The 15,138-nt window shown below is 48.9% G+C and overlaps 1 protein-coding gene across 1 annotated transcript; it reads left to right on the forward strand.

Moving 5' to 3' along the window:
* Positions 1–1,696: 1,696 nt before the first annotated feature.
* Positions 1,697–15,132, forward strand: NHSL2 (NHS like 2; the record flags this gene model as incomplete). The annotated part of the gene is made up of 7 exons (XM_027768062.1): positions 1,697–1,939; positions 2,227–2,422; positions 4,263–4,394; positions 6,161–6,929; positions 6,975–8,539; positions 11,596–11,728; positions 12,811–15,132. Coding segments are annotated over 7 exons (3,360 nt in total), but the record flags the coding sequence as incomplete, so codon positions are not given.
* Between the last annotated feature and the right edge of the window lie 6 nt (positions 15,133–15,138).

Genomic DNA, 15,138 nt, shown 5'->3' on the forward strand with positions numbered 1-15,138 from the left:
GCGCAGCTCAATCTCCAGAGCCTGTTGCAAGGTACTGCGAGGGAGGGGGGCTGCGGCCGGAGCCCAGAGGCGAGATGCGCAGCGGCAGGGCAGTCGGGCAAAGGAGAAGGAGGACAGGGACCAGCTGACAGCCTTTCGCGAAACAAAGCAAACATTGTACATCTTTCACCTTCCAGCCTAACGATCCTAGACGTCTCTATTTGCAGGGCTGCTTTCCTCGTTTTTCAGTTCAGTCGTCCATAGGGAAAAGGAAACAGAGGCTGAGCCAGGGCAATAGATCAAGCTATTCGCAAAGAGCTGGGAGGGAGACCCCCACAATGTGAGCTGCATTTCCCTCCAGCCCTCCTCTTGCCACATAGCCATGCATTTGGAATCCTGGCCCCAGATGACACAGGAGGCATCTGCAGGGTCTCCCACTCTGAGCTTCGCTCACTCTGTTTCGGTATTAACCTTGTCTGCATGCCTCTTGGGTGGCTACTGCCTCCCCAAAGTTAGCCCAGCACGCAGCATTCACAGTTCACCTGGTTGGTCCTCCTAACTAGCCCGAATTTCTCAATGTAAAGAACCACATCATTGACTCCTCTTGGGTTTCCGGAAGCACCCAGCACTGGACTGGATCCCCCAGTGGAGGTTAAATGTGAAAAGAGGTCTTGTCGATTCTCATTCTCGTTGATCTATTCCAACCAAAGTTAACTCTAACGGAGAACAGAAAACTGCAGGTGGCCACTTGACTGAACTACAGCCTTAATTCCCACTTCCTTGCCAGGACAGTGGTGACCTTACAGGAGCAAAATGCCAAGGACACCACAAATCTTGTGTTCAGATATCAGAGGAGCTAGCATGCAGAAAAAAAAAAGTTATGCTCAGTACTGTTATCACAGGCAGGATTAGGACTAGTGGGTGGAAACCCGGAGGGAGACAGATTCACCTCCAGAGAATGAAGGACTTTTTTGAAACGCCTGACAATCCCAACTGTCCATGGAAAGGATGAGCTGCCTTGCGAGAGAGGGAGCTCCCTGTCCCTGCAGGTATGTGCCCTGAGGCTGAAGAAGCCCCTGGAGGAGCTGCTGAGGAGGGAGTCTGAGCTCAGAATGGGGTGTTGAACCAGAGAAGCCAAAGAGCAACCCTGAGCGTCTGTGATTCTGAGTCTTTGTTCAAATATACGTGGAGCCGTGAAAGTTCATTCTTACTCTCATTTTCTTCGCGTATTCATCTAATTCGTCACTTTGGTAAAATCTTTCAAATTTTACGCATCGTTCCCCTGAACTTTTCTGTCTTCTATGCCGCCATCTCCTCCTTCCATCTCCTTCACTTTAGTCCCCTAGACCTGACCCTATCCACGCGGGACCAAGATGCAGGGAACCAGGCCCACAAAGACTCAAGTGAGAGCTCTTGCCATCCAAGGGAGAACTCAGACTGGAATCCCCAGTGTAAATTTCTTCTCGCTTCACATAGGCTATTTCCTTGGTAGGATTGCAGAGAACCTGAAGAGCTGTGGGACTTCAAAGAGAGGCCCTCACGGAATAAAGTAGCTTCCCTAAGTTGAGCACTTCCAGTGGGAGCCATTGAGGCTTGGTCCTCAGACTGGCACAGCTCGAATGTATTGGCTTCCTCTTGTCCTCAGCCCTCGTGGTCCTAGGGAGCAGACATTTTTCCATTTCTGAATCCAGTGGCTCAGACTTGGGAAATAGCCTAAAGAAACGATGGAAGTCAGGCCTGGCAGCTAGAGCAGGAGCCCTGGCTCGTTGTCCTCCCCCAGCCTAGCACTTGGCCCTGGCCCCTAGAGTTGTCTCCACTGTGCTGTTTTGCAGAAGAATATGAGGAACAGTACTCGGAGGCCAGACTTCTGGGGCAGACCTTCCGCTCTTCTGATGAGGCCCTTGAACCCACCCCCAGCCCAAGGCCCCAGTCTGCCAGGCGTCTGGAGTTTGTGTTGATGGTGAGTTGCCTCTGCCCTGGCCTGGGAGAGCCAGCGTGCACCCACTGACAGGGGACCTCGAGTGCTTACCCACTGGAAGCTGCTGCTCACCTCTGCTCACCAGCAGAGCCACCATGAGGCCCCGACTGGGATGGGCTCTGCACAGCAGGTGCCTGGCCTGGCAGCCAGTCCGTGCTTTCTGCCTCCCAGACCAAGCCTCCAACCACCCTGCCTACACCGCTATCCTGTGGGCGTGGGCTCGTCACCAGTCAGTAGCACATCCTTTCCATCGCCTTCTTTCCCAACAGCCTACAAAACGGCAGCTGAGCGAGGATGAGACCACCACCCAGGGCGTGAGGGCCCCTGAGGCCTCCCTGAGCCTGTCCAGCACAGCCGACAAGCACATGACCTGGAATAGCCCCTTCCCTCTGCCCATCCTAGAGGAGAAGCGGTGGCCTCAGCCTTGCTCCACACAGTCTGACATTGTGCCCATCAACATCTCTGGTAGAGTTGCTTAGCACCACCTCTGTTTGCTTCCCTCCATGCCACTAGCGACCATCCTCTCCGAACGCACTGGGCACTGGGGGAGGGCACAAAACTTCCTTTGCTGCTGGCTCACCCTGCACTGTCAAGGCCATGGCTCTCACCAGGAGGCATGCAGAGGAGGGGGCTCTGGCTGCTCTTTCTTCACTCCCTACTGGCACTGCCACCCTAACTGAGACCATCTGATAGCAAATGCTATTTCCTTAACAGAAAGCTCCAAAACGTTACCATTTCATGTGCTCTTTGGAACATATATAGTTCTGTTTGCTTCGTGAGTTCTGTTTGGTTTGGGAAAAGGTGATTTCTTGTGTCCGAAGCTGGGTTTGGAGTCTATAGGTAGGAGTCGGAGGGGGACAGTGGGCCTCAGAGTGCTGGAGGTAAAAGGTAGGGGTCACAGTTGGGTACAGACCAAAGGCCTATGGCATTTTCGCTGAACACTGGGTCTTCTGGGGGAGGTGGGCCTCCACAGCTTTGGCAAGTTTTTGAAGAAGGCAAGTAAAGAGACTAAAGCCAAAAACCAAACCAAAACAAAACCCAAAGGGGATCCAGTGGGAACTTGAGAGTGGGGGAAATGATTTACGTAACTCCTCTGGCTGTGCCTCTGGGGGCATGTGGCTCTCTAGACCATGCCATTGTTAACACACTCCATCGGCTATAAGGGGAAGAGAAGGACGGCCAGTCCTTTCAGAAAGAGACATGGCCCATGGTCTGATGAAATCAAGATCTCAGTAACCCAAAGGGGTCAGAGGGATCCTGGGAGCCACCACAAGCCTGGGCTATGCTGGAAAAAGTTGAGGAGGACATGAGGACAGCTCTGACCACATGTGGCAATGCTTCCTGGATAATGGGACCATTCACTGCCACTGGTACCATCTTGAGAAATCAGAGGCAGGAAAGAGAGCCCACAGTCCGGAGCAGGTAGCAGGAGGAGTGAGGGCTGGCAAAGAGAGACTCCCAGCATGATGCCAGGCACGGTTTCTAAACATCTCTCTTATTCTCAGTGAGGCCGACTTCATCTTACCCACAGAGCCACTTCCTGGGGTGTGTATGTGCATGGCTGGGAGGAGTGGGTCTGATCAGCCAGCTGATGAATAAGGGAGCAAGAAGGGAGCCACACACCTCATCCCCAGCCCTACCTCACCTTCCCTCTGCCCCCTGCAATTTCTAGGAGCAAAGGACTGCCCAAGTGCTTTAAGAGAAATAGAGCTCAGTTAGCGTGCAGTGGCCGAATTTGGTCAAATGTGAACAGGAGGCAGTAGGACAGAATGTCAGGCTTTTCCCCGGATAGTGGGGGTCGGGGGCAGTAGGGCAGCTTCTTGGAAACCCTAGCCTTACCTGGCCCATATATATAGGCTTTCTCTAAGAAAAACTCACAGGCTCACAGTGTCTAGTCTCAGCCTGTCACTCTGTACCGGCGGTTCTCACCCTGGCTTTATATCTGAGGACTTCTAGAAAATGCTTGTACTTGGGTCCTACTTCCAGAGACTTAAGTGTTCTTAGGGTGGGGGGTGTCTAGGTACAAGAGTTTCAAAAGCTGTTCTGTTTATTCCCATGTGCAAGCAGAGCTGAAAACCACTGTCCAGCCCACCTAAGACTCACAGGTGACCCAGGTGCAGCCTGGGAAACCTAGCATGTGTGTCCAGGGCCAAACTGGGAGGGATGGGGAGGAAGCGCCACCCACCTCAGACGCTATTCATGCTCATCGCTACTGCCATCATCCCTTTTCTCTACCTCAGGCCAATTCCCACTGCCCTTTAAACAGAAACCAGGATGCACCCAAGTGTCTTTATTTTGGCTACAGGGCAGCAGTTTGATAAACATGCAAGTTTGCGACACTCGTTGTTTAACACAGAGACAGCCGTGAACCCCAAGTCCACCCTGAGGCGGAGAAGGACGATTATTGGATTCTCTAACTTTTCCCAGCGAGACCAAGGTGACCCCACTACAGCTGACCCCTAGGCCCTTCCCCTTGCCAATCCCATCCCCAGGTGCTGTTGTGATGATGAGAAACAGGAATAATCCATGGGTGAGGGGAGGGCTTTGGACATCCTAAAAAAGCCAATGCAGTAATTAAGGATAGTCAAGGGCTTCTTAGCAAGGGTGGCAAATGAATATGGAGAGCAGGTCTCCCAGCCTCAAATTCATTTTTTTCCCAATGTTAATGTGATATAACCTTTGGATCGTAGCTAAACTGCCATCTTTTTTGTTATTGTCTTTGCTATAGGGCGTGTACGCTCACCAGAGAAAGAGCTAGAGACAGAAAGAGGGAAGATGACAAATCACCCCCTGGGGGAGATGGCCATGCCACAATCATTTCTTCTCCGCTTCCCTCTCAGGATTTTGGGCATGCAGGCACACACACCTGGCATGATTCCCAAGCCACCAGGTCTGGGACTTGAACCACTAAACCTAGCCATGTGAGATCCAGCACCTTAACCTCCACACCATCTGCTGGCCCACTGCCATCTTTTCTTGAAGTCTATTTCTTTTTATTCATGATAGCACATGCACAAGAGAGAAAAGTGCCCTCAAGAGGAGCTTGTCATGCCACGATCCTTCCTCTAGCCCTCCAGTTTGTCAGGATCTTGGGCACATGCACACTCCTAGCACGTAAGACCACCATCTTAACAGAACCATTAAATGAGTGCCATTCAAAGAGCCCAGACCAGATGATGAGAGTCCCAGCCTCTCTCCTCATTAACCATGAAGCCTCGGTCAAATTGCATAGCCTCTCTGAGTCTCATCTTCTTCATCCATAAATGAATACAGGGATAATGATCCCAACCAGGCAGAGTCATTGTGAGGAGTTTTAGGGTTATTGTATGTAATTTGCCTACTGGGTGCCTAATACATAGTCAGTATTTGACAAATCATGGCCGTGATTATAAATGATCACAAATGAGTATAGTAGTAGTAGTAGTAATCATAATGATGTAACAGTATCATTGTGTGTCTAAGAAAACATTTGAGGATTTGAAACATCTGAACCATTTCTTCACATCCGTAGGTTATCCTAAGTCTCTCTTTTTCCTTTTAGTTTGTTTATGTATGTACTTATTTCATGTGAGAGAGAGAGAGAGAACGAATAAGAGAGAAGCACCTTCAACAAAGTCTCATGCCATGATTCTTCCCCAGCCCTCCCAGCTGGCCATGACAAGCATGTGGCTGTCATGTACAGGTTGACCAGAAAACCAGACCCCTGTCTTCTATTAGGCTTCCAGCATTGCACCACTGCTGCACCACCAAACCGGGGCTTATCCACAGACTCTTAGTTTTACAACTCTGGTGTATTCCAGATTAAAGTCATATAGTGCCATCATAGTTTGGAAGCCTCGGCTCCCATCTAAGGACTGACAAATGCTGAGGTCTGTGATGGCTTCTTGAGCCTGGGGTGAAATTATAGGAAACCCCAAGGCAGTCCCATGTGCTATGTGACACTTCAGCTCTGAAAGGAATCATCAAAGCTGAAAAGTCCTTGGCAGCCACCTGGACAACTCGAGGGCAGCCTGTGGCTCGCTGTGTAGTGATGGACAAGGGCCCAGTTTCCCCAGCATCCTTACCTGTGGGAAGGAAGAACCAAGGAATTCTGACCAAGCTGTTTACCAGATACTTCTTGACAAACAGTTGGTGCTCCTGTCTTGAAACAGTCAATGGAGGCATCCCTTGCTGTACCACTTATGCTGTGTTTGCTTCTTCCAGGTCACAGCAGCAGCCCCACAGGCAGTGTGGCCCGCCCTGCCGCTTCAGACATCAGGCCTAGTCACTCTGTTCCAGAAGGTGTTCATGGAAGACTTGCAGTTGGTCAGGAAGCTCGGTTCTCGAATCTCACCTCGCCAGTACTGAGAAATCCTCCTAGTGAGCCAGAAGAACCTCACCAGACACATAGCAGCCCCAACCCTCTTGGTATGGAGAGCATGGGAATGGTGTACAGTGTCCCCAGTTCTTGCAACGGACCAACAGAATCAACATTCTCCACTTCCTGGAAGGCAGATGCTTTTACATACATGACTCCAAGTGCCACCACCAGCCAGAGCAGTCAAGTCCATGAAAATGGAAAAAACCCATCCTCTGGGAATTCTTGGGTCTCTCTGAACACACTCCCACCTCTGATCCCGAAGGAGGCTGCTACCCTCTTTGTTGCTCGAGATAACCCACCAGGATGCAGTGGGCCCGCTGGCTCCTCTGAGCACCATACTCAGCGAAGGCGAATACTGGAAAGATCCTCCAAGATTGGCCTCCTGTCCAGTGGTACCTCAAAGCTGGAGACAGGTCCAGGTGGGACCAGCAGATTCCGGGAGCGGTCGCTGTCTGTGCCCACAGACTCAGGAACCACAGAGGTGGACTATGATGAAGAACAGAAGGCCAGTGAAGCCTGTGCCCTGCCTTATGCCAGCACAAGTTCAGAGGGCAGTAACAGTGCTGACAACATTGCCTCCCTCAGTGCTGAACAGGAGTCACAGCACCGAAGGCAGAGATCCAAGAGTATCTCCGAACAGGAGGCTCAGCACCGAAGGCAGAGATCCAAGAGTATCTCACTCAAGAAGGCCAAGAAGAAGCCGTGCCCGCCAACACGCAGCGTCTCTCTGGTCAAAGATGAGCCAGTCCTCTTGCCAGAAAGTGGGTCAGCACTGCCAAAGGACCAGAGGCCCAGGAGCCTTTGCCTCTCCTTGGAACACCAAGGACATCACTTGTCCCACCCAGACGCTCAGGGTCACTCAGCTATGCCGACTCTCAAAGATCCAGAAGGTACACAGTTCTCCCACCACTGGTATCTTACTGACTGGAAGTCTGGTGATACCTACCAGTCTTTGTCCAGCTCCAGCACTGCCACCGGCACCACAGTCATTGAGTGCACCCAAGTTCAAGGCAGCTCAGAATCTCTTGCCTCCCCTTCCACCTCTAGAGCCACTACGCCCTCCCAACTGTCCATTGAGGTGGAGGCCAGGGAGGTATCCTCCCCAGGAAGGCCCACTGGACTGATGTCACCCTCCAGTGGATACTCCAGCCAGTCAGAGACACCAACACCCACTGTCTCTATGTCTTTGACCCTTGGCCACTTACCCGCTCCAAGCAGCAGTGTCCGGGTACGTCCAGTGGTTCCTGAGAGGAAGTCATCACTGCCCCCGACATCACCAATGGAGAAAATTTCCAAGTCACGGCTCTCATTTGATCTACCATTGACCTCTTCGACCAATCTAGACTTGTCAGGGATGAGTATCTCCATCAGAAGCAAAACCAAGATAAGTCGGCATCACTCAGATACAAATTTTGGAGCCAAATTAGTCCAGAAAACCAGTCCCAACCAGCCAATCATGCCCATGGTTACTCAGTCTGACCTACGTTCGGTTCGCCTGAGGTCAGTCAGCAAGTCTGAGCCAGAAGATGACATTGAGAGCCCTGACTATGGTGAGGAACCTGGAGCAGAAGAAGTCTTCTCCTTGCCAGAGAGAAAGACGAAACCTCCCATAGCAGAGAAGCCCCCACTAGCTCGGAGACCTCCGAGCTTGATCCACAAACCACCATCTGTCCCTGAGGAGTATCCACTAACTTCACCTACCTTGGCTATGACCCCTAAGAGCTCAGTTCAACATGTGAGGCCGCTTCCTCAAGACAGTTACACAGTGGTGCGGAAACCAAAGCCCTCCAGCTGCCCTGATGGCAGAAGTCCTGGGGAGCCAACAGCACCCTCATCTCTTGTTTTCACGCCTTTTGCCAGTTCCTCTGGTGCTTTCTTCTCAGGAACGCAGCAACCACCCCAAGGAAGCATGGAGGATGAGGGCCCAAAGGTGACAGTCTTGCCGGAAAGAATTAGCCTCCAGAGTCAGGAAGAAGCTGAGAAAAAGAAAGGCAAGATTCCACCTCCTGTGCCAAAAAAGCCCAACGTGCTGTACCTGCCTCTCACCTCACCCACAGCACAAGTGGAAGCCTATGCGGCAGAGCCAAGGCTGCCTCTCAGCCCCATCATCACCCTGAAGGAAGATGCCAAGTGTCCCCCTACTGGTGATGATCTACAGTTACCTGGCAAAAGGACAACTTCAACTCCACAGGCTGACGGTGAAAGGGAGGCGAGTCCCCTGGGTTAGTAAATTGTCTATTGTCTTTTTCTTTCAGTCATAGGAGAGAAGAGTAAGAATGGAGTGCCAGGAACAGAAGCAGATGCCCCAGAATAATTGTCCTGATCCTAGGATGACTAAGTCAGTAGGGGGCACCTCTAGAAGGTTTTTGTTACTCTAAATAGGAGCCATGGGTCGACCTTACTGCCCTTAGGATCAGGACTGACCCTGGACAGATGTCCAAGGGCCAGTTTGGGCCAGTCTATCCTTGATCCCCTAGTGCTGGGAGACTGAAATCTCACTAGGTCCCAGCACCCTGGGACTGCTAGGATTCTAGCTAGCTAGCCAGGCATGCACTCCGGCTCTAGGGACTACTCTCCCCACCTCCATTGTACAATACTCTTCACTAGTCACATTGAATTGAGTTTAATGCATGGGACTCAATACCCTCCCGGACAGGGTTCCAAGTCCCTTGGAGGCTTCTGAAACAATGAGATATGTTACCAGCAGCAGCCTTTCTTTGGGGCATTCAGAGGAAAAGAAGCTCATTTTCTTGGACGGTCTGAGGCTAGCTCTTCTGGAACCGGAAGACTAGGCTACTTCATGCTTTTCATCCTTTTCAATCTGTCTCTTTTTCTTTTCACTGTGGTAAAGCACATGTAACAACGTTTGCCATCTTAACCATTTTTAAGTGTGCAGTTCATTAGTGTTCAGTACATTAACATTGTTGAGTAACTGGGGCCAGCAGGTGGCGTGGTGGTGAAGGGCGCTGTCCCACATGGCCCACAATGATTTGAGTCCCAGACTTGGCAGCTTGCTTTCTCACTTTCCCTCAATATCTCTCTCTCTCTTTCTCTCTCTCTCTCTCCACCCCTCTCTCCTTCTCTGGTAAAAATTTAAATAAATAAAGTTAAATAAAATCTTTTTTAAAAAATTGTTGAGCAACTAATCTCTACAATTCCTTTCATTTTGCAAAACTGAGACTCTGTGCTCATCAAACAACTCCCCTTCCCCACCCCACCCCTGCCCCTAGCAACTACCGCTCTTTTGTCTGTCTCTGAATTTGACAACTCCAAGTACCTCATATGAGTGGTACAATATGTGTCTTTTTGTGATGGCTCGTTTTACTTAGGTTAATGTCCTCAAAGTTCATCCATGTTTCTCATCCTTTTTGTTTTCTTTGTTAATTAGATATAGGCACATGTGCTCACCAGAGAGATACAGAGAGGGGAAGTGAGAAAGCACCCCTGGGGAGATGGCCACTTGGCAATCCCTTCTCCTCTCAGGTATTTTGGAGCAGGCACACATGCACGTGCACCCAGCATGTTGAATTTCAAAATTCCAGGTCTGGGAATTGGACTGTACAGTTAGCCATGTGGGATTCAGCTGCCTTAACCACCATTCTACTGACTGACCCATTTGTTTGTTTTTTAAAGCTTATTTATTTCTCCATGAGCAAAAGACAAAGAGAGACAGCACCTCCAACAGGGTCTTCACACCATGATCCACCCCCAGCTTCGGCCAACCCCAGTCATGGGCATATACATGTGAGGCATACTCAGGGAGGTCTCCAGATGTGAACCCAGAACCTGCCCATGTGGGTCAGCCTCACACAGCATCACATTTTGTGGGTGCACCACTTTCTGGCCCCTCTCATTTCTTTTTTTTTTTTTGCCCTTTAACACGAAATATCTCATGACTTCTTTAAGCTGATTTAGATTTTCAATATAAGTTAAATTGTTGTAACTAAAACAATCAAACAGATTAAATTCATATTTCATTTCAGAAAATGTTTTCTCAGACTTCACAGGCTCCCCAAGAGATTCAAATGGCTTCACTTTCACCCACTACCCTATGGACTACCTCCTCCTCCATTGTGCTTTCCACTAGCTACAGTATTTTTCACACTTTTTACACTGCATACAGTGCTTTTTACACTGAATTGACTTTCCCAGACAGGGTTCAAGTGCCTCAGAGGCTTCTGAAACAACTCTCTCCCACTTTATTGCTCTAGATCACTCTCAGCTCCTTGATTTTTTTTAAGTTCTTTTCTTTTATGTATTCATTCTTTTTTTTTATAATTTGACCAAAGTGATAGAGAGAGAGAAAGTGAGAAAGCAAGTCACCAGGCCAAGGACTTGAACCATGGTTGGCCAAGTGGGAGTGTCTAGCACCTTCACCACCACACCACCTGCTGATCACCTCGGCTCCTTGATTTCTAAACACGATTTATTTAAAACAAGAGAATGTTCACGCCACCTGTTGTAATAAAAAAGGTATGAGAGGGCCAGCCCTGGAGCACAAAGGTTAAGCTCTGCACAGAAGAACCCAGATCTTACACGGCCAAGCTCGGTTTAAGTCCCCACCCCAGCAACTGGAAAAACATGCCAAAAACACATACCCAGCATCCTGACAGGTTGGGAAACTGGAGGCAAAAGGATCGTGACAAGACCAGGTCCTGTGGGAGAGTGTGCTTGCCCCACTTCTCTCTCTCTCTTTCTCACACTCAGTCCTCTCTCTGGTACATGAAAGTGCCTTCTGGCATTTAAAAAAGATTTAAGATCATGTTCTTCCTCTGCAAAATAGAGACATTAAAAAAAAGTAAAAGACATGAGGGGACAGCAGGTGGTGGCTCTAGCCTCCCACGTGGCCAACCACGATTTGAGTCCTGGACCCAGCAGCTTGAAACTCATGCTGGACACGTGTGTGTGCATGCCCAAAATCCTGAGAGGAGAATAGAGGAGAAGGGATTCTGGCATGGCCATCCCCGCCTTGGGGAATGATTTCTTGCTTTATGTCTCTCTGTCCAATGCATGTGCCCTATAGCAATAATCTCTCAAAAGAAAAAAACAAAAAAAGACATCAGAAAACAGGGACCAGGTCAGTCTTCACCACTCACTCAGCCTTGAGTAAATCATTAAACTTTGGAACTTCATGTTCTTCCTCTGCAAAATAGAGACATTAAAAATCTCTGCCCTGCTGCCCTTCCCGAGTTGCTTTCAACATCAAAAGAAATAACATAGGAGAATGCACCATCTTATCTATTGTGGTCAAAGTCATTCCTTCTGGTTCTATGCCTAGGGAGTTCTGCGGAGCCAAGCGCCGAGGAGAAAAGTTTAATCAGTGATAAAACAGCTGAATGGATTGCAGAGGAGGATGATGACGTGTTTGTGGCTTCACGCACAACTGAAGATTTATTTACTGTGATACACAGGTTTGAATCAATTTCCTTCATTCTAAATGCGGTCTTCCCTTTTTATACTTAAAGAAAAACTGCTAGCTGTGAGCACCCATTAGAATTTCAGCTGCAGACTGAGTTCAGATGCCTACATATGTGAGTACAGCCCAGGGTCTCCCATCTCAAGTTCCCTGACATCTTTGAGTGAAATGGAGGAGGGGAAGAGAAGGTTGGCCCAGGTGCCTAGTGAGAGGCCCCTCGTCTCCTAGCAACCACTTGGCCTATTGTGGCTCCATCTGCTCTCTCTCAATTCCATCTACAGTCAGAGACATTTAACCCTTCATGGAATTCCTTGCACCAAAAATAGTCTTATCAAGAGGTGAAGTGGGGCACCAGGTGACATATCAAAGCAATAGCTTAGGCAAAGGGGGACCCAGTTATTGGACAGGCACACAGCACAAGGCACAGTGACAAGGAAATTGGAAAGAGCCCAGTTTTATTGGAGCTGGAGCACCAGTTCAGAAAAACATCAACCCCCAGACTGTCCTGATTCAGAGTAACTGAGCTACTACTAGCTTCAACTCCTTAAATTTGTACTTGGTCCCAGAACCTGGGAAAGACTGAGCCTGCAGGCATATGTCAAGTGACTCCAGCTTGGAAAGTATTGTGGGGCTTGACAACGGACTCCGAGGACTTAGAGGTGAGATAGAGAGTGGGACAATATGACTGCTTGCAGGGCTGCTATCTGGATGTCCTCAGATCATGTCACTCACAGGGAGTTCTGGGAAGCCTTGGTAAATGCCTCCTATATTCACTCAAACCTAGGGCCTGCGGGTTGCATGGTGGTTAAGGTCTGGACCCCCATGTGACTGACTGCAGTTCGAGTCCTGGACCCAATAGCATGGAAATCACGCCAGGCGTGTGTGCGTGTGTGCCCCAAATCCCAGGAGGATAACGGAGGAGAAGGGATTGCTGTGTGGCCATTCCCCCTGGGGAGTGATTTCTGATTTCCCACTTTGCCTCTCACTGTCTCTCTCTGTGTCTCAGTCAAGTGCATGCACCCTATGGCAAAAACATTAAAAAAAAAAATCACTCGAACCAAACTTTCTCTTATTTAGGTCCAAAAGAAAGTTGCTGGGCTGGAAGGAGCCTGGTGAGGCCTTTGCCGGCAACAGACCAAGCTCCCACTCGCCGATAAAAAACACAGCCGATTCTCCAATCAGCGAGCCTGCTGCCTCCTCAGGCTCAAGCAACAATGCCAACCTAGATGCAGGCCGAAACGATGACTTCAAGGCCTTGCTACAGAAGAAGGGAAGTAAGGCAACTCTGAGGTCCCGTCCCTCGGCAGCCGAATTGCTGAAGACCACTAACCCACTGGCCCGGAGAATCATTGCACAATTTTCAAAAGACTATGAAACCACTGAGAATCCCAGTACCTAAGCCCTGGGTCCAATTGGCAGGGTTTACTTACCAAACTTGAGTAGAGAAGAGGAAGAGAAAGGGGTTTAAAAATAAACCGTGGGAATAACAAAAGAGCCTCTGTTTCTTTTCCATGACTCCCACTCTGGATGCAGGAGAAAGGCCACTTCACCTAGAGCTAAGATCATCAGGCACTTGGATTATCTTCAGACATTGACATTTTCATACTTAACAGTCTTGCCACAACTGACTACCGAGCTTCTCCTTCTTTTCCCCCAGTGGTGTGCACTAAGAAGAAATTCTCAGATGCGAGGCACATGTGCCACCTTGTCCATCAACGACCTGCCTATTCCATCTCGGGAGCTCAGCTTGAGAACAGACTGGAGACTGCCAAGCCTGGGGCATAGGGTGCCATTGCTGATTATTCACTTTCCTAGGGAGGCCTTGACGGTCTGTGTGGAGATACAGAAAGACTCTGATGCCTCTTCAACCACAGTTTAACTCTCCCCTGTGGGAGGTTTGCAGGTGTGCACTTACTTCGGCATGGGGTTGACTGGATGGCTTTTGTGGTGCAAAATATGAATGTGACTCTGTCGTGAAACTTCATGCCTTTTTCAGCTTGATTGTCTACACGGAGATCAGGGTGATGAGTTTCAATAAACATATAAATGACCCCCTTCCCATTAGATAGAAAAGGTCAGGACTGGGTTGCTTTGGATGAACCAAGTTCAGCCAACAAACAAGGCAGCCATTTGTTCACTCAGATCTATTCCAAGGTAACTCTCACTCATCCAGTACGCCTTGAGAACCTTCAAGTGTCTGTCAACACTGATAGCCCGGATCTGTGCCCAGCTCATGCTGCATTCTAAGAACTCTCGTTTCATTTGCATAGAATATTCATTACAGGAAGTAATTAGTTGAAGGAACAGCATCCTTTGAAGGCTCAATGAGGATAGAAAGTAAGTGCATCTTGCCTCCCACCATTCAATTCAGATGGTTTGTGGTTGCTTTGGTTTTGTTTAAAGGAAGTCTGACTGTTCCAAACACCAAGAATGCATAGATTAAAAGGATCTATTCAAAACCTAAAAGGCAGCCTGGCAAGTTGTGATGGCCCGTAACACATGAAGAGGGCTGCTTTTTGCCATTTAGCTTCTGTTGTTTGACCACCTTTCAATTAACCAGGGGAGAGTGTAAGAACTGGGTTAAATAGATGCTGAAAGAGCTCCAGAACAATCACTGTGGCCCTTCCCCCTCCAAGGCTTATAGGCATTAACTGTTCTAGTCAGCTCAATTTTCTAAGCAGAGCAAGAGCAGTGATCCATTTGATTTTCATATGCCTGATATCTGGGAGGTTGTGAGGGAAGACAGACAAAGCAATGAACAAAGAAATCCTGCTGGCCAGTGATGGAAAGTTAATTGCCTACTGTTCTCAAGAAGCATAATGAAAAGTCAAATGAAATTGTAGCCTGCTTCACAAAGAAGGTTCCGTGACCCTCCCCCCCACACACACAACCTGCCCAAAAGATGGATTGGTCAGCCCTTCTGGAGGGCGAAATAAGATTGCCAGAGATAAACAGATCTCAATTTTGATAGGTCATATTTCCCACTAATGAGAAGCATGCTCTTAGCTCAACTGCCCAGACTCTAGTCAGATAGAACAGCTGAAAAACCACACTGAGTACTGAGAAGATTTGGGCTTATCAAACAGAAGCCCTAGGGCTAGACCCTTAGTTGGTATGGGTTCTGAATTCTAGACTTCTGGGCACAGGTTTGGCCTACCAACTACCTTGCAATCAGCACTTCCTCTGGTTTAGAAACAAGCCACTTAAAATAACAAACAGTTAGCAAAAGCCCAGTTGCTTTTGAAAGTATTTGAACTATTTGGTTTGAAATTCTTAACCACATTTCAGGGGATTTGCATGACATAAAGTAGATTTCTCCCTAGCCTTCCTTTATATATGAATGCCGCCACACTTGCCTGCCCTAGACTCAGAATTCTGAAACACAGAAACATGTTCCACTGTAGG

The sequence above is a fragment of the Tupaia chinensis genome, unplaced genomic scaffold, assembly GCF_000334495.1.
Source record: "Tupaia chinensis unplaced genomic scaffold, TupChi_1.0 Scaffold145304_1, whole genome shotgun sequence".
NCBI lineage: Eukaryota > Metazoa > Chordata > Mammalia > Scandentia > Tupaiidae > Tupaia > Tupaia belangeri.